General features: G+C 31.5%; 1 protein-coding gene and 1 long non-coding RNA gene across 2 annotated transcripts in view; one reads left to right on the plus strand and one right to left on the minus strand.

Annotated features, from left to right (window-relative positions):
• LOC124369110 (mitogen-activated protein kinase-binding protein 1) overlaps positions 1-21285 on the plus strand; it is a 193556-nt gene that overhangs the window by 144433 nt on the left and 27838 nt on the right. The window contains 5 exon segments of the mRNA XM_046826862.1: positions 2685-2980; positions 5626-5726; positions 6539-6696; positions 9218-9338; positions 19721-19825. Coding sequence (XP_046682818.1) covers positions 2685-2980; positions 5626-5726; positions 6539-6696; positions 9218-9338; positions 19721-19825 — 781 coding nt within the window.
• LOC124369111 lies at positions 2419-5326 on the minus strand. Its single transcript, XR_006923039.1, has 2 exons — positions 5010-5326; positions 2419-2996 (listed from the first exon to the last, which is right to left on the minus strand). It is a non-coding gene; the product is annotated as an uncharacterized LOC124369111 (long non-coding RNA).

Consider the following 21285-nt stretch of genomic DNA (forward strand, 5'->3'; position numbering starts at 1 on the left):
TAGCTCTAACATCCAAAACTAACTAAACTGCCAAAACACCATTTCAAAAAAATAACTACTCTTCGATCAAAAAGTATAGATAACCGAGTTAACTACAAACATACTAATGAAGCTACAATAACAGGAGTTATATTTAAATGTACCTTGTCTATATCTGTGTTTATACATATAAATCAATTAATTTGCAAACAATAACTTCCAGTTTTTATTTCGTTAACAATTAAAAATGGTACGTAATACAGAAACTTGTGATATGATTAAGACTACATTTTTATAAAAGATAGGTTATTTATAAAACCTATTTATAAAACCTAGAGTCTCCTGCTCTCAGGATGGACTCCTTGATACCAGTCACCTGTGATACAATGCTTGATTTTATATTTAATAGTATGTAATTTTATAATGATATGAAAAGAAGTTGTTATTAAAGTACCACCTTAACTTTTTATTCTTGACAGGGCTTCCAAAAATTTTTATATTGGTCACGTCATAGAGCTCCTAAGTCATTATCTTGAGTGTGTAATTTTGGGAACCACTATTGAAAACTTAATTTTTAACACAAATTTAATCAAACCGTTTTTGATCATTTTCCATAGGTGGTGTTTTCTCGCCAGTCTGGTGGTTAGTTAAAAATTATTCATTTTTATGTGAGATTATAATAAACTTTAAAAAATAACTGTGATTTGGAATTTTAAATACATTAACCTCTAAAAGACTGTAGAGCAATTGCTGTTGAAGCAATCCTTTAAAACAAAAAAATTGTTTTGAAATGCTGCTCTGAACACAGATTTACATACTTTTTGAAATGAGAAGAAATTACTTGGTTTTTCATTTATAATACACCTCTCCATTTATGTATATTTAATATACACTCACAAAAGCACACTGTTCTGTCGCTTATTTTCACAATAATTATTTAAAGTTTTTCAGTATTTAAAAAACTGTATCTGTGTGTAGGTGTAAAAATGTTAAAACTTTTTCTCTTTTTTTTGTTAGGGGTAACAAATTATTTACATTTTTCTTGGAAATGAACAAAATTAGTAATATTTTTGATAATTCATATTTTATACATTTTATTTCTGAAAGTGTATTGTTAGATTTATAAGGTAATTTTGATATTATATTAATTATGGTATACTCAAATATATACATTTCCTAAATATGTCAATACTTATCTACACATTGATTTGCTATAAACAGCATAGTGTTTTCCTTGATATACATACTTGAACATACAACTGGCCATTCACTTCATTAATTAAATAATTGTCACTACAATACTGAATGGATGAACGTTACTTTATTTATGACCAAAGCATTTTTGACTGCTGGTGGTATAGTTATCCTCAGGTCGCACCAGGTGAGCACCAGCAAGTCGAAAACGCATTTGCCGTAAATAAGGTAATGCTCATCCATCCAGTACCATATTGAAAATCATTATATATATCTTAGAGATGTTTAACATTCACATCAATAGAATAAAAATATTATTATATTTTTTGAAACAATTTTGATGTTTACAATTTGTGTTACAATTTACACTTTGTTTAAACGGAACAAAATTATATATGACATTACTAATAGGTGTAGATGATAAAAGTATGTCTTTTTAATATAAAACAATACGTTCGAAAATTGACAAATTATATAAAGTGAAATCAATATCTCTTACTTGGATTCTTTTCTATTTAACAGTTATTGGTTATTAGCTGTTAGTATTATCCAACAACACATAATAAATTACTTCAAATATAGAATATTTAAAATTGAAAATTACAGCAATTATACCAATATTAATTTAAACTAAATAGTCTAATAGTGGTTGTGACTGTCATTGTTATTACACAGTAAATAAATTTTATCCTATGTTATTAAACTATTAAAATGCTGATATCATGACATAACATGAAAAAACATAATTATGAAAAAGTTCAAATTGTATACTTTGTTGTAAAGAAAGTAAATAAACATGGATAAAATTACAGACATCAGAATGGCTACCTGGTTGATGTACCTGGCAATTAGAGAACAGATTCAGTCTTGTTAGTTTAATATTACCACTCAAATATCTGGAACTTTCAAATACAGATTTTTATATAAAATCATGTAATATATTGCTTCCCAGAATTGATTACAAATGTTTGATATGTCTACATCTCCAAAGTAAGGTTACCCTACTCCTTACAGATATATAAATTTACAAAACATTATAATAAAAACCTACACTAAACAAAATAATTAATAATCTGTTGTAGAAGATATTGAAAACATGTTAGACTCATTAGAGATAATTCCCAGTATAAATAGGGCTACATCACTTACCATTATATAAACACAGTTTAACCATAACTGGGCTATTAATTATTTACTTTTTCTAATGATCGGTCTAGTTTCCATAAGAATAAGACTACAAAAGAATACTCTTATAATAGTTTTTATTTATCTAATTAATACTCTACAACTGCTGTAATTGTTTTAGAGTAACCAATAATGTGGTTCTGATTTGTATTTTCGTTTTCAAATTACCCTATCAAACCACTTCAGTTTATTAAAGATTGCTTCGGTTTCTTGTAATTTTTTCAAATAGCATTTAATATTAAAACAGTGTTATGGATTTAACTGACATTGTTTGTTTTATGCTAATTTATTAGTTAAAGTCAAATAAGTTTATGCAACTTTTTTAGGACCTAGAGAGTACAGAACACGATGGGGACGTAGAAGACATGTCAGAGGGGGAGTCAGTAGAAGAGTCGAGACATCAGTTGATCTATTACCCACCACCAGAGGATACCAACAGTGACTATACAGTGAACGCAATGGATGTAGAGGAATTGCGTAAGTCCCAGAGGCGAGCCAAGCGACCAGACCTTCTGCTTGAGACAACACAGTCACAGTCAGTCTCTGGTAGTCAGGAGAGTGATGATGATGAGCAGGCCTCCACTCCCAGTGGTGAACACTCTGACAGAAAACTGACAGCCAGGTATGTATGTCCAAGCCTTTATACAACTAACAAATATTAATTTAACTAGATAGATACATTCAGTTTAAGATATATATATATATATATATATATATATATATATATATATATATACAAATATTCTTCCAGTAACAGTAATACTTTTAAACACCACCTTAAAAGAATCTGTAACAATCAATAATTACTTTAAGGAAAAACCATGAACATACAAACATTTTGTAAAATTCTAGTACTGATTAATGAATTTGATGTTTTGTTAAATGTTTTATGATAGAGGAGTTGAGCCTCAAATTAAAATACAGTGCAATCTCGCTAATCCGGCAGTATATCGGGATTGGTAGTGTCGGATTACCGAAATTGCCGGATTAATGGATGTATGGGTAAAAACGTACGAAAAACATACAAATGTACATTGAAATTTATTAGAAACCAGTTAAAGTATAGTTTAACATAAGTAGAACGCAAAAGTACAATTGGAAAATAACTAAATACACAATAAAACGTAATAAACAAACATTGACTAGTGGCGGTGCGGCGGGCCGGTGAGTCATTCGTGCTTGCAGTGACATGAACCGAAGGGCATTGACCAGACCCGTCATCGCTCGCACAGTGCCGGATTACTGGACGTGCCATATTAGCGCACGGTTGGATTATAGTGACTGCACTGTAGTGGGAAATTTAGCAGCGCGAAATCATAATGTTGAACTTGGATTTTTTAACATAAATGTTTTGGAAATACACACAAATTTTAGACCTTGAAATGAGACTTTTTCTCAGAAACATGCTTTTAATGAATGAGCAATGCAAATTCTATTCTCAAAGTTGATGAATTAAAACAACTCACATACGCAAACAAATGCGCAAACAACAAAAACACTGATTTCAAGTTGAGCAATGACAAATTTTGGTATATAGCGTGTAATGTGGAGAGGGGGAAATCTGGGAAGCGAAACTTAATTTAATTTGGAAATAAATTTCTATTCGGTATCCAAAGAAAAATTATGAACTTTCCAAAGTTTATACAAATCCTATAATAAATATAACAAGTGTTTGTTTATACTTTTTCGGAAGGGAAAAGATTTGGTCTCAGATATCAAAGCAACAAGTGTATGTGAAATGTGTTGAAAGTCTGAAATCAGCACCATAAAACATATACCAAATTTTGTATAAATTAGACAATAAATTATGATCCTGTGTCTTATGTTCATGTACAATAATGTTCTAGTGTTCATGATATCATGAAAGGATCATTTATCTTTCTTAGTTATTTGCTATATATTATAGTTTTTCTGTGCACTCATACCAGAACACCAGAAACTGGAAATGAGAGGACAGCTCAGAAATTAAATTAAACAGATTTTTATTACTGATTTATTTTATAATTTTAAATATTTATTTTGAATTCAATAAAATGGATGTTATTTATCTTTAAACTTAAAACTCCCTTATGTTACAAGCATTTATTTTTACCTTTTTCAATGTGATTCCTTGGAGTAGTTTAAATAATGTCTGTTCCCTATGATGTCATTGAATTTTGTACTAAGTGGTATAAAATGAATCAAGGGGTGCCAGCAAGGTGCCACATTTTAATAATTACAAATTATTTATATTGTATTTATAATAAAAGCATACATATTTTTAACATCCCCCCATGTTTATCACTCCACCAGCCACACCCACAGTTTCTTGCTGGATTTACCTTGAATTATCTCTTTAAATAAACCTTATTGTTACCACTAACTGTGGATGGTCTGTGACGGAAGTGATAGCAATTCAATACTGGATTACCTTTTATCCAAAATTGTATTCTTATTCCTAAAATATATACTTTATATCAGTTCTAAAAAATATGTTTATAAATATTTTAATTAAAATTGTTAGTTTATGATTTATTCATGATGATCGATTTATTTAATTTATTTTAATTCACTTCAAAAAAAATCCATGACATACACAACAGATGTAGCCACCAGCTGCCACAAGACTCCATAAACTTTATGATTAACACAAAGGCCAGATATGTACTTACTTACAATGTAGTATGACTTATATGTAGTGATTTGGCAGTATACAGAAGTGATATTCTGAAGGATGATCTCTTAAACAACACACAATAATGGGATAAATTGTGCTGTCTACATGACTCATAATTCCAGCTAGCTGAAATTTTCACATAGAAAATTCAATGTAGGGACTAGACTAATTACATGTTTGTTGTTGTAAACAATTTGCATCTGAATGCCATTAATTCTTTCTCTATGGCTTTTTATTACATACTAAGCCATTATTTATAATGTATATTGAAACAATATCTATTTCAAGTTATAGCAGTGAATGCAATGGATTGCGCTTATCTCAATGTAAATTTACAATAATCAGTCAGCCAATTCAGTGTTACGATGTGTTGCAGAGCACTGCTTCTATTTCTCTTGTGCCAATTCTTGAGTGATGCATTCAGAAGAATAAGGTCATATGGCCATGAACATTCATGATATATTATTTTTACCCTCCTAAACAGAATCAAAATCCCCCTATGTCAATGTATATATTTGTTTTAGAAAAAATAAAAGAAGTAGATGTAAACCTGCTATTGAGTGAAACTAGTATCCCATAAATAACAAATGGTTACTCCTTTGTTTATTTAGCACAGAGAGCCTGAACCTGCTGAGTCGGAGAGAAAAGGTTCTAAAAAATACCTTCGAGTCATTAAGTGGTGCTGAAATGGACAAAGAGCCATCTCCAAAAAGTAAGTATAAAATGTTATATAAAAATTTTGGGTTAGACCAGTTTAAGTTATCAACCTAATATAATTTTATTAAAAAAATTAAAATATTAGATATGTATACTAGGACAAATACAAAATAATTGAATCGTAAAAAGTAAGGGCTCTGTGGTGTAATAGTAGCACATTCACCCGGCAAGTGAGAGATCCGGGTTCAAGTCCTGGCGGAACAAATACTTTTTGTGATTCAATGTTTATTGAAATGAAATTTGGCTATTGCCATTTATACAAATTTAATCAATGTAAATTTAAAAAATATCTATATTATTAAAATAAATAGATATTTAAAACATTAAATTAGCCTGAATAAAAATGCACTGGTATGTAATACATTGGAACCCACTTATAACATCTCCCCAATACGTTTTAGATCTAGATCCAGTTCTTTTACCAAAAATCAGTAGAATGAAAACTGGCCTTAAAAACCAAAACATCACTGAATACAAGTATTTGTACAAACTAAGTTAATCTGTGATTATTGAGGATTGTGTACTCAAAATTTTAAGTTCCAAAAATCAGAACAAAATTTATAGTCATCATTTTTTGACAAAAATTGAATTATAATCACATTTAATAAACTTACAACAGGTTTCTAGTAAAAAACACATGCAGTCACAATAGATAATTGTACAACATATTTAAATTGAATTAGTTTTAAATTGTCTCATTTGAGCATTTGATTAATTTACCGACATGTCTGAAGCATACCCCTAAATGATTTTCATGACTTAAGAACAGTGTAAAAAAGCATTAATTATTTTAATAATTTTCTGCAGGTAAAACAACATTATCATCAAGGTATATGTCATCAAATGGTAATAGGAACAGCAACGTTATTCAAGCTGCACGTCACACTAAGAATGATGCCCAAACAACAAGTAAACGTGAAGAACTGCAGAGGAGGATAGAAGAAACACGAAGACAACTTCAATGTGTGAGTAGCATTATATAGTAACGTTACTACAGATTTTAAATGCTTCATTTTAATTTTTCTTAATTTTCTATAATATTGCATCAGTATTTTAAATGTAGCTTTTCAAAACAGTTTGTGATTTTTCACGGTTTGCTTGTGCAAGAAATTTGATACCTCATATTTGTTTTGGATAAAATTATCAGCAATGTTGGTAGAAATTTATAATGTCATTCTTTAAACTGTCAAGTGTATATTACGAGGGCTGTCCAGAAAGTAACAGACATTTTGACATGGCACAACATTAAGCAAGACTATTGGCGCCATATTGGTATCAGAGTGTTCCTACACTCAGTACATAACCAGCTGTAGTAGATTGTGCTTTGTGTCTAACGTACTTAATATACAGTGGAGTGTTAAAATGATTGCTGCAATTGAAAATCCCACCAGTTGTGGAAGTGCTATTTGTGATAAGGATTTTGTTAACGAAGAATCATAAATCGATTGAAATTTATCACCAGATTTTTTATGTGTACAGTTGAAGAATAATGAGTGAGGCAGTGGTCCATTGCTTTCAAAAATGGATGAACCAGTGTTCAGTCAGCATCACAGTGAGCAGTCTTGTGAGTGATAAATTCGTGGCAAAAATCAACGAAAAAATCCGTGAAACTCGTCATTTCATGATTACGGAAGTCTCAGAAGATTCACCCAAATTTCACAGATTTTGTTCATGAAATTGTGGTTGGCAAACTTGGTTAGCTGCCACAAATTTGCCAGGTGGGTTCCGAAAATCGGAAGACCACAAAAATCAGTGACTTGCTGCAAGCACTGACATTTTTGGAAGACTACGACAAAATTGGAAACCAAGTCATCAATCATATAGTAACAAGCGATGAGTCTTGGGTAAAGTACGTCAACTATAAAGCAAAACGGCAGTTGATGGAATGGAGACACATGCATTTGCCAAAGAAACCGAGGAAGTGTCTGCAAACGCTGTCAGAAAGAAAAATCATGGCTACTATGTTTGGGATCGCTCATGGAGTGATTCTCTTTGATTTTCTTAAATGTGTTGAAACTGTCAACTCAGAGAGGTATTGCCAAACACTCAGAAATATAAGCAAGCACCAGGGATAACTCAGCAGAACAGTTTTGTTTCTCCGTGACAACGCTTGTCCACACACGGCCAATCGTACCCAAGAGCTCTTGGGTGGGTTTGCATGGGAAGTTTTCAATCATCCGTTGTACAACATGGATTTGGCCCTGATGACTACCACCTGTTCCCAGCAATGAAGACAAGCTTGCTACACAACAATTTGACATTGACGCTGAACTGCTTGCCAGTGTAAACCAGTGGTTGAACTCGCATGCAGCAGATTTCTACTGAGAAAATATTGAAAAGCTTGTACCACGTTATTATAAATGTCTTTATTTAAATGGTAATTATGTAGAAAAATAGCCTAAGAGTTTTCCTTCAAAATGTAAAAATTGTTATTCGTTAATTTTTTATTTCAAAACGTCTGTTACCTTATGCCACATTAACCCTTTAACCGCCACTCCCGAGATATATCGTTTAACTCTAGTTTTGTGAACAACTGCCACGCTCAAGATATGCTGTGCAACTGTAGTTTTGTGAAAAAACACCAAGCTCCAGTATACTCTTTTTCATATAATCAGCTGTTTTATTTTTGTTGAGTATCAGCAGTCATTTTGTGTTACTTGCTGTTCTATTATATTAGAAATGTGTAGAAGATAACTGTCTAGTTGGTGGTGCATTCTTGTGGATATTACTCAAACTACTTGGATACCCGTGCTTTGTATTATACACAAGTTAGTACACAATTTACCCTAGAAGTTAGCCTTTGGTTGTATCATGGTAAAACCAATATTCCTATTAATAAAATTTATAGTTTCAACCTGTAACATGTTATCTAGCTTAAATTAATCAACTATACTCATCATTGGTCTACACTCTACACAAAAATTGGAAGTATGTTCGTTTAAGTACTACAAAATAATTAAATCTTTTATAACAATTTTATATTTACATGAACTTTTATTATTTTTCAAAATAATGACTACCAATAATAAGACACTCTATATAAGTTTACCACCTAATTTAATAGCCAATATAGCATACTTCTATTGATTCTAATTTCATTTATTGTGGCATATACTTCAAAAATCTGATAGCTTTTGGCGTGTCAACAAATCTGAACAACTGCTTCGATCTCTTTAACACTAAGAAAGCAAACAACAATGCGTATTTCACTATCAGCAGGATTCTCGATCAATGGAGGCATTTTATATATGCATAAATAGGTGTAAACACAATCAATTGTTGCAGTAATGGTGTGTGTGGCTTGCCAAGAGTGTAGGTAGGTGGACAAGTGTATAATACTGACTATAGAGTCATAGTAGTAGAATTTCAAAACAGTATTTACTTTAAAAAACACGCCTCATACTGAATAATTTTGTTAATTGTAATGCTCATATCTCATTGTTTTATTTTCATTGCAAAAATATACATGAATTCTACTTGTTTTAGGTTGGTTACCGGTCTAATTTAGAAACCAGTCAGAGTATTCAAGATCTAAGTCCAAGAGGAATGCACTATCATGATGCCAGGAAAGTGCCCTCATCGAAAAATTTTCAAGTTCCAAACATAGGTAAACAGATAGAGTGCAACACCTTGCCTCACTCTAGCAAGAAAGCTTCAACTAACAAAACTACTAACCATGAACATCCATTTAGTCTTAATCTGTCATCTGATTACTCTATTGATAATAAATATTGTATGGTGAATCGGGCAACAAACCTTTCTCTTCCACAATCACCTGTTTATGAAGACAGCTCACCACCCCTTTGCTCTAACGATACGTATGCTAGAATTAGGTCATCTGATATCCGGGCAAAAAGAAATTCTTGTGGGTTTTTCATTGATTTTAATTTAGATAGCAATATAGAAATGAGAGAGATTGGTAAATCTCTTGAATCCATGAGTGAAGTTGGTCAAAGTTTAGAAATTCCAGGTGATGAAGTAAAGTCTGACTTAAGTGAATTCAGCTCAGATTCCCTAGAGAGTTGTGCCGAGTTTACTTCAAACAAGTTTCCTCGAAGATGTGTCAGTGAATATCATATCTTTAACAGTAAATCAATTCAGCACATTGATAAAACACGGTTTCATAGCGAAGAGAACATTTTAGCCGATGATGGAGAATTGTTAAATGATAATGACAATGACCTTACAGGAAGACATAGCAGTGCCAGTTTTTTCCTTCGGCGTAAAGAATCCTGTCGTAGTACAGAGAGCATTTTAACTGATGAAAGTGAATATCAATATTTATTCAATCATCAAGACAAAGAAGAATTTCAGAGCACTGAAAGTATTCTTACTGATGTTTCTGATTCTGTATCCAAAGATATTCCTGAAAAACAGCCAATTTTCCGAACAAGAAGTCTTCAAGATTCTGCAGAATTTAAAAAAGATGAAAATTTTATTGATCATCTAGATTCTTCATACTCAAACCAAAGTGCTTTCACTACAAAAGATAGTAAACCAAAAAATGAGTTTTTCTTTATTCCTCTTGGTGGAAATAGTGTTAAAACATTACCAGACGTACTCGCTAAAAGATTTCAAAATAAAGAGCCTGTATCATGTCAACCACCAGCACATCCAATTGTCACTCATAAACCACCTAAACCACATCAGAAAGCTGACAAATCACAGCGAAAAAGTTGGCAAAAAATACCTGTTAATTCTGTTAACAAACAAATTGTTGGGCTCAAAAAAGGTGGTGCGATTTGGAAGAAAAATGAGGATATAAAACAAATGTGGCAGACTGGAAATTCATGTAAAGATCAAGGCTTGAACTCAGTAAGAGAAGATTTAAAGAATAATTTTTCAAATGGAAGACCTGTTAAAAGTAAAAGTTTACAACAAATTCATCACAAACAAAATGAAGATTTAATTTGTAGAGAACTGAAACCTTTGGAGTTTATTGTGAAGGAAGTTATTATTGATGATATCTCTTGTGCCAAAACTTGTGATCTGAATAATTCATCAAATATTTCAAACGATAAGAATGATTCTTCTTCTTCTTGTCAGAAAGTAATGAATTCTTCAATTGACAATAAAGCTCTAGAAGATGTAAAGAAAATTAATGAAGTAAAAATTAATTGTATTTATGAAAATAAAAGTATTAATCCGCTCAATTTTACAAAAACACAGTCTAGTGGAAAATTACGGCCCAGAATGCCGAGTGTCAAACTTTTATCTCAAAATTTTGAAAGAATATCTGTAAGAAATGTTCAAGATGAAGGAATAATGTCTGGTGAAGACACATCAGGAGCACCCATGGGATATGATTCAGGATCATCAACTCCTGCTACCTCGTCCTCTTGCACCAACTCTCCTAAACGGTTGACTAATCATCTTAACAAGAGGCTCAAGAATAACAATATTCTGCCTTCCAAATACACAACAGGTATGCTTTAACAACAGTTTTGCTTTCAAATCTCTATTTGTGTTTTATTGTGTTGACTAGTCTTGTATTGCATTAGCTTGAATGCACTGTTTAATTGTTATCATAATTTTCATGACTTCTATATTTAAGTAGAAATAATTTGTCATGGGAAATCATTTTCAGGAAGTGTCATGTAATAAAACTACGTTTAATAAATCTTATCCCCTGAAAACTCATTTTATATAAGTGAAATATAGCCTAAATATTTGTTTCTTCACTTATAGTGCACATTATGTCAGTTATTATTTTATGTCATAATGAAATATTGTTTTTTTTTTTTTTTTTGTTTTTTTCATTGCTATATGCTTGTTCGTATCTACCATTTTGCAACTTCTGTTAATTGATTGCATGTAATTAATTAATTAATTGCATCACTTGTTAATGAACAGGTGAACCCATTGGCATACCCAATAGTTTGAATCCTAAAACCCTAAAGATTAAATTTTTATAATCTGAAAAATTCATTTTGACACCAATATTTTAATGATAAAAATTAATTTTGTTTATTAGTATATTATCTGTGGGAAAGGATTATTCATTTTTGCACACACTAAAACACTGAAAAATTAAAATCAAGGCATTTATCAGCGAATTTTTTATGCTAGCACGGGTTTCCACTTTTAATATCACATAATAATATATAGGTTTGTTTATTATCACATTTTATATATAATTTTGTTTAAACACTGTCATTCCCATAATATTTCAAAGAAATCATTATAGTACACTGCTCAACTCTGAAATGTGAGACACCAACATTTCAACTTCTCTCCTATACTTTCTCTTCCGTACAGTACCAGTCTACACAAACTCGCTTTGTAATTTTTGTTACAAGCATAAGGATTTGACAATGTTTAGTATCCTCTTGTTCCTACTAACTGTTCTGCTAGATTTATTAATTTCATAAATAAATCTAATTCATAAATCATAAATAGCTTAGGGATTTGTAATATTCATAAATTCTAATAATGACTTATAACGTATTATGATGAAGCTGCCTTGCAAGTTTCTATACCTATTATTTTGTTAGTCTAATTAATGTTTTAATAAATGGTCTTTAATTATCACATTTTATACATTGAGTTGTAAGTACACTAGTTAACCATTTGTTTATGTAGTGTTGAGCCAAATAATTCATAACTTTTTAAAAAATAAACAAAATGAGATGATTTTTCTTTATTATCTGGGGGAAAGTAGACTATAACTTCTAATATTTATTTAAATGATAAAACATGTTAAAATGTTTTAATAAAAACAATAATACAAATACAATATGACATTTTTTGTTTGAAATGTTATGTATTATCACCCACAGAAGTTTGTGACATCCTTTTGTGAACACCCTGTATGTCTATACATCTTTCTTATTTTCCCTTATGAACAAACATACCAAATTTCTAAAAATTAACTATTTGTATAGCTGAGTTTTGATTTTTTTATTTGGTATTTGTGTAGTGTTCCACAAACTAATTCACAACTTTTTTGAAAATATACATAATTGGCATGACATTTATTTTATTTGGTCGAGGGAAACGTAGGATGTGACTTTATAGAAACATATTTATTTAGATAATGAAATCTGTTAAAATTTTTTAAACTAAAAAATTATACAAAATTTGACTAATTATGTATAAAATGAGACTAAGTACAATGCTATATGTCAACATTTAGTAACAGAATAATAAATATTCGTAAAGTCGATCTACTCGGCTCTCTGCACTTCTTGGAAAAACCTGCAGGCCGATCTCATCAGCTATTGACACTCAAAGACTTAATACACAACAACTACTGCATATATTTGATACAATCGAACTAAATTTTAAAATTGTACTGCTTGAAATAAGTACTACATTTTTATATGTTTTTAAGTTTTACCAGGGTGGCCACCCGACCGGGAAAACCGGGAAACCAGGAATAGGCCGGGAATTTTTCTGAGAACCGGGAAATTTCAAAAATGATATTTCTGTCTCCAAGAACTTATAAAACCAAGACATAATTTGACAGCTTCTTGAATCAAGAACTGATTAATCACGAAACATCGTATTTTACACAATGTGGCTCGTGAAATTGTGAATGAAGATCGACATATGTTCGTGAGCTACATCTGACGCCGGTTGATCTAAGGTTACCTCCACTAGTATAGTGATTTTATCTTGGTTGGTTCTACTCCTGTGCCATGGCAAGCCTCCGCCCCACCCCTCAAAATACATAAAAACGCATTGGACAATTAAAATCGGCCGACCTATCATTTGACTTCACCAATAAACTAGTGGTACGCTTTATTAAGGGGTAGTAACCGCGATTCAATTGAGGATTTTTGTACTTAAGTATTATTCGGTCACCAAAATCGGGTGTCCGTACGAAGTTGTCAAACTCTCATTCTTTAGAGAAAATAGTGTTTTGGAAAGTCGTGTTAGATAGATAGCACAGGCTTAACAGGGGACAGTTGGTTACAAGAACTGGAGAACAGTGTCGGCTATTAAAATTTCAATTATAAACATTGCTGAGACATCACTGCCGTTTATGAACAGACTTTGTCTTGACTCCCGGAACAGCCAGCGATACAACTGTAGGAAGAGAGAGAGAGTGAGAGAATTTTCTTTATTCCAAAACATACATTGAGCTACATTAAATGTAAACATCAACTGTACGCGAATAGCGTCAATAACTATAAAAATCTAAAACTAAAACTAATACTAAAACTTATTTTAAAACTTATTACAATAAATAATATTATAATTGAAGTTTGTTTTTTCTGTGTCTATATTTTTCAACGGTAGCGTATCTTCTGATTCTGTGTGCGGACTTTAGCTACTCGATAGTAAACAGATGATCTCTAATTCGTATTTTATCCGTACGTCGTAATTTGCGTAGTTATAAATAAATATATTGTCTATAAATATACATCCATACATTTTTACGTAAATGTAATATATTCTGGACGCTCATTTTATAACGTACCATTTCTATGACTTAAAAAGGAAAAATGACTTGGAGGAATTTTAAATATATTCATTTCCTTACATCTCTGCAAATTCCTTTGAAGTAACGTGGTATTCTTAGGCTTCCCCCTCCCCCACAAAAGATAAATTAATTAAGTCGAGTTCATATGAAAGTATTTGGTTTATTTGCTGATTACACTGAACTAACCTTGTGTACCGGCGAAATCATTGTCTCGTACCAAACGTTTGTCCACCACTAGACCTCTGACCCGTAATACTGGGCTGCAGTCGGTCTACGGTAGTGCTGTGTTGGTACTTATTTGTTATCTTTGTATTTCCGAATTGGTTACATGTATTTTCTAAACATCACAGAAAGGAAAGTTATTAGGTATACACAATGTTATGTCGACACATCGAAAGACACAGTAATAAAAAATAAGGAGCTTAAAATAGATGATAGCGATAAATTGTCACCAAATTTTTCGCATATCGCTAGTGACGAAATGCTAGAGCACCGCAGCTTTGTGGCATTTCTTGCAAATACTGCTAGTGATGATAAAACGTCATCGTTGCACTTGGCGTAAGGGTTAAATACATTACTGCAGTTGTCTATTTGGTTTGAAAATAGACTAGATAATCGGAAATTTTCGACCAGGATAACCGGGAATTTGAAAAGAGGATTAGAGTGGCCGCCCTATTTACTGAAGTGACTCTCTCTTCCCATACTTTTGCCTAGAAATGTCAATGCCATGAGAATGAAGAAACCAAATTCCTTTCCAAATAAAGTATGTCAATAAAATGTCATTAGCTTTTACATAAACTAATTATTGCATGAACATGAGGAACTACTTCTCTGCTTTGGGAAAGTGGCTAAGGCTATGTGACTTGTTATGGAAAAATTTCCATATGGTATGCTAATGGGTTAATCTAATATTTAACTATATTCTTGTTTAATTTGATTCATGCTAATTTTTATATTTCATTGCTTTAAATAAATATAATTTAGATATACGTGAACTAGACAATCATTGATAAATTATTTCTCATGCATTGTTGAATCTGATTGTATGATAGATAGATTAAATATTTTTTTAGTTTTTTAATAAGGTAATATTGTTAACTTTTTTAGTTATTTACAGCGTTTGGGAGTTATTTTTAAATTATGTATTTATTTAGAGCTTATAATTTTATGAGTGAAGGTTTTGGTTATTGATGTAAGTTTTTTTATGTGATGTATATTCCAACATTATTATGTTACCATTTATGTTAGTAAATTACTTTTTTCTTCATATTTAATAATGAAATACAGTATTTTCTTTTGTGTTAATTTCCTTTATTGTTTCCTTTTATTTTCTAATAGGTATACTTGATATAAAATCCAATTAATCGCGACAATTTAGTGAATATTGTTTTATAGAAATCTTAGCTGGGTTGTTTTTAATATATCATCAAGTTGATTGGCTCTAGCTATTTTGAAAAACATTTCATAATGGGCCATTAGGCACGATTTCATGATGCAAGTTGCTTGGGAAATAATGTGTACCATTCACAGGAGGGTTCACTTCTGGCTAGTTTATACTGTCCAGTTGAACCTACACTGGGCACAGCAAAAACCGATGTGTCACTTAAATCTGGTCAACCGTATGGTTGTCCAGGAGCGGCACATCACTAACCACAAATGTTGAGATTTAGGAGTGCAAGGGTAGATTGATAGGTCTAGTCTGGTGCGATAGATGATAGAGTTAGTGGGATTTCCTAAGTTTTAAGGGCTGTTGCTAGCCTAGACATAAGGGTGAACCACCCTACACCTGCTTTGACTTGAGTGGCTGGTACAGAGCTGGCTTCGCCTTCTTCCAATTAAGACTTGACAGAGATGAATGCTTAAAATCCTTTCTTATTGATCTCATGTGCAGGAGGTGGCTCCTATCCCTAATCTTACACATCCAGAACATTAATCACTCCGGAAACAGCACAAAGCTCCTTTTAGGACTAAGGCTATTTTTCAGTTTTGTTTGTTTTGTTGTTCTCATGTTTGTTCTACCTGCCTCCCTAGTTGTGTCGTGTATGCAACACTAGACAGGTAGCTTACAACGTTATGTAACACTTACAAACTCCCAACCCACTTTTTAACTTCTGTTGAAACTCCAAGCTGTTAATAAAATGAAGTTGCTGTTGTGTCATAATTTATTGAAAACAAATTATGTGTATCCCTAATCTCATCGTGAGTATATTTTTTCATACATGTGTCAAAGCAATAAAAATATAAATAGCCCTATATGTGGAAAAAAATTTGTAACAGGTAGAACTTGAATTGTGTAATTACCACAATACAATATAAAACATCCATTTTACTATACGTTATTCAGCGCAAAATCTGTATTAACAGTTGTATGAACAGAAAATTCAACAAATTTTAGACTAGAACACTTTAAAAGTGTTATACTGTAGAAAGATTCCAAGCTACTGGTAAAGCTCACTTTATGCTTCTTTGTAATCACAAAATAAGGTTTACCAGTACCCCCATAGGTAAGGGATCCAGCACCTTTAAATACAAAAATGTGGGAAATATACTGTAGAATAGGTCCTTATAAATGTGCGTGAGAATATAATTATTAACAGTATATTAAAATTATACTTTCAAAGATTTAATAACAGGCATAAACTAGTTAAAGTAGTGAACAAATACCTCATGTAATAGCAACGGAACTCTATGTTAGTTGTTAGTTTACATGTGTGCATACAAAGTGGAAATTACATTGTACTGACCTTCCCCACCCCAATCATCACTTTTCTTAGGATTGAAAAAGTAGACAAAAGTTTGCACTGCAATTAGTCATGGCTGTAACACAATGCAAAACATCAGTACACTGCTTGTTTAAATAGATAAAAGAGCAACCTTAACCCATTGGCCTACTAGTATTTCCAGCCTCTCAACTCCACAGTAAATCCAATTAATTTGGCCCAAAATGGAGAATTTTACTTAAAATTCCATTATTCTAGTTGTACTGTTTAGATTTTAATAAAACTTGGGATATTTAATAAAAGCATCCTAAACTATATTTTTCACAAAAAAAAAATTAAAAAGTTAATGTTAATTTTTTAATTTTGTTAGTTTGTGTTAATTTTATGTTAATTACAAAATAAACACTTTTTATTTTTTACTGACAATTATTTATTATTATTATTTCGAATTATTATACAATTATTATAATATAATTATAATTATTATAATATTATTATACAATTATTATTTCGAATATTTACTCCTACCTGATTGCCTAAAAACACAATATTTTTAGGTTCGTTTGGCTCGTCATTCCATATTGGAAAATTCTATAATCCAGTTATACCAGAAGCCACACTGCTAATAACGTCTTTCAACATTCTGTAAATATAAATCATTCATAGGATCATCGGCATTGTTTAGGCCTACGTCCATCTCTTCAAAATCAATATCTGAGAGGGCATTGTCAGACTCACCGTCGCTGAATTCTTCATCACCATCAATCCTCCACTCTTCTTCCACATGATTAGAACCGATTTCACCATCAGATTCACTTAAAATAAATCCGTCATTGTCAATATAACGATCAATTTCACTACTACGTAAAGCTCCATGTCGCGCCATTGTACACACGCTTAGTTTGTTTACTCGAGTCAGCTGTTTACTTGTTCCGATCGTCTGTTTATGTTCCCCTTCCCCAACTGCAGTGTTGCCAAGCTGTAAAGTTAAATTATTCAATTCCCATTATTGCAAAGAACACAGAAACGAAGTTAGGACTGAATGGTGCTGACATCTTGTGAGAAATAGGCGAACTACTTGGTGGCGAGATGGTTTCGTCAAAGTATTTTACCGTGCATAGCGCTAGCGGCGAGATGGTCTCGTCGAAGTAGGCTAATGGGTTAAAGACAATTCTGGTAAAGATTAGTAAAATACTGCTGACATCCTGATGTGCTACATTGGGCACCACCAGCCTTGAAAAATATAAATATTATTCTTTTACCAGTGCTTGGTAAGAAACATAGCCAGAATATTTATTGTGGCGCCATTAGAAAATTAAACAACGCTATACAAAAATTGATTAAATAGATTGTTAGGGAAAATGTGAAAATCCTAACTCTTTTATGAATGGCATGAAACTTTTATTAATTTTAAAGTGACTTAGATTTTGTAGTCATATTCAGTGGTTTGTCTGAGAGCAATATTTAAGTTAGTTTATGTTTAAATGAATTTTAAATATATTATTTTTATAACTTTAAGTATATACAGTATTACTGAGTGGTCCATTTTTTTCTCTAATAAATTTGTATTTATTGTACACTCTTTCGAATTATATTTTATTGTACATACACAACCACACCAGTCAAAAATATTTAGTGCATTAGGTTAGTTTTAAAGTTTCTAATAGAATACATTTTCTATGTCATACATTTAAAAAAACTCCAGGGAGAGAAAACCAACCTCTAGATGGAGTTTCCTTTTTCTGTATTAACTTTCCCCCTTATTCTGTTCCAGCACAGTATTCAATGATTTCATAAATAAATAGTGCCCTTAAAAAGAAAACCAAGTGTTGTTTAATGCAGTTGCTTTAAATAATGTATGATCTTCATATCAAAATTCCATATCCAGTTTTAATGATATCCTGCATACCTTGTTGCCACATTAAGCCGGATACGACAGATTTATTAATAGATGTATTTATTACTGCATGATAATTATATATATATATATATATATATATATATATATATATATATATATATATATTTATATATAAATAGATTAGAAAATAAACCTTTAAGACATATATAAAAGGCCAATTTTTATTAGTTTTCACACACAGGACGCTTTTTGAACCCTTCAGGTGTTACTACAATTCTTCCATTCATCTAATTGGTGTTCTTTCTCATCTATCCTGAGTTGGAAAGTTTGATCTTGTAAAAAGTCTATCCGTCCATGGTCTCAGCTATGTTACTATGTACTATATGAATAACTTGTTAATATCTTCAGATAATTTTATTCGTTAAAATGTTTTGCTTTTAAGTATATTTTATTCATAATCCTAACGTTTTTCTAAATAGATCTATCAAATGCTGGAGTGTTCTAAAACTAGTGGGACAGAGTTGCCTCTGACGTCAGTGTATACATAAAGCCACTGTGAGGCATGGTGAAGTTGGTGTATTACTAACAATGCCTTGAGGCTTTCAAAAAAGGAGAGGACTTCTGAAAAAACTTGCTTCGGTTGGCTTCAAAAATTGTCCTTAAAGAATAGGAGGCAGTTAGTGAAAGTATTTGGTTGGCACCCATAATACTGATAAATGTCTGTTTTGGGTTATCTTAATTATGTTATTACCTAACCTCTTAGCTGTGTTTATTTTTTTAGTGTATAAAGCAACAGAATCTATGTTTCATTGTGTTCTGTAGACGTTAGATTTTTCTTTCAGACTCTCAAACAGATTGTGCTTGTGTTAAGTTTATTTTTCAAACCATGGGTTTTCTTTAAATTTATTGTTTAGTTTTTTAATGTTTTGTTGTTACTAGTTTGTTGATGTTGCACCTTTGTGTTGCATGTGTTGTTGTAGTTATTGATGCAGATGTAAGTGGTGGAATCCGCCGAGCTTGCTCGCTAAGTGACTTATCTAACTCCCCCACCAAGCAGCGGTCTGTGCATGGTCTCCCCACCTCAGGTACTTGTCCTATCTTGTGTTTCTTTAGGATAATAAACCCAACTACTTAAAACATTGCAAAAAATAATATTTCTCAGTTGATACGTACTATTATGTGGTATTTACAAATGAGTTTAGAATATAAAATATAATATATTGTGAGTAGCACAACTTTAGAATGAAAATACATTATTTCATCTCACGAGATACTTAAGTGACATCAATTATATTTTGTGTACACAAGTATGTGTACACTTAATATTGCTTGCATTGTCTGATTTAAAAGACAAAGGCTCCCAAATTTATATCAAAACAAACTAATTAATTAAGATTAAAAGTATCAGTAGATAATTTAATATTACACTTTTCTCTAAACAAGAGAATTTTGAATAAATAACTTTGTTTCTAATTCTTATAATAATTTATTAAAAGAAGATAAATTATAAAAATTTGGAAATATTAACTGTGTGTCAAAAGAGCAATCTCAGGGTGTGAAGGATAGTATTATTCGTTTAATTATTGAGGTAAAGTTTTAATTAGTAAATCTAAAAAATTTATGGAGTATTCAAACAATTTATGACATATTAAAGCATGACTTTGATTTTTTTGTATGGAAAGTAATTTGCAGAAGAACTGATTTAATAAAGAATATTTAGAAATCTGTAAGTAACATACAATTCAATGAACATTACAGGGCTAAAACCATTAATATTCCTCGAAGAAATGACTATTTATTTTTTTTTCAGCCTATTTGTTGAATTTATTTATACATATCACCCATATCTTAAACTGATAGTTTTCAGCTTGATTCATCAATTATAATTTTTATATTTTTTGCACAGTTTGTCCAAATATTTATCATGCAAAATAAGATGGTGAGTTGGTAATTTTTAACTGTTTTGAGATTTAAATATACAGCTGAAGTATTAAACTTCTGCTAATATACAAGGGCTGCTTTTTTTCAACCTCTGATTGTGCTGTGAAACAGTGTCGAACAGTTTGATGCAACAATGCACAAGAGTCAACTGTGCATGCCTTCCACTAACACATAACCAAGTGTCCGATGTGATTACTAGTTGATCCAAAGACATACACACATGGCTAGTAATTGATTCTCCAGCTAAGTTTTATTTGATTCTTGCAAGCTAAAGGAATAAGTACAGAAGAAATTAACTGAAAAATGTCACCAGTATATGGTGAAAATGTTATGAGTGACGGTGTAGTGTGTGAGTGATGCAGAAAAAAGATGAACAAGTTAATATTCATGACAAAAGAGGCAAAGCACGCAAGTCTGTTGCAAAAGAAGATCTCGTTGAGCGAATTGATCATACAGTAAAAGACAATCGAAAACTTACTATTAGCGATTTGTCTCTTAAATTTCCGTAATTTTAAGTTCAGTCCTTTACACTATCATAACGGAACATCTAGGCAGCAAGAAACTTAGTGCTGTATTGGGTTCCAAAGATGTTATCTGATGACCA

This window comes from Homalodisca vitripennis, chromosome X, assembly GCF_021130785.1.
Source record: "Homalodisca vitripennis isolate AUS2020 chromosome X, UT_GWSS_2.1, whole genome shotgun sequence".
In the NCBI taxonomy this organism is placed as follows: Eukaryota; Metazoa; Arthropoda; class Insecta; order Hemiptera; family Cicadellidae; genus Homalodisca; species Homalodisca vitripennis.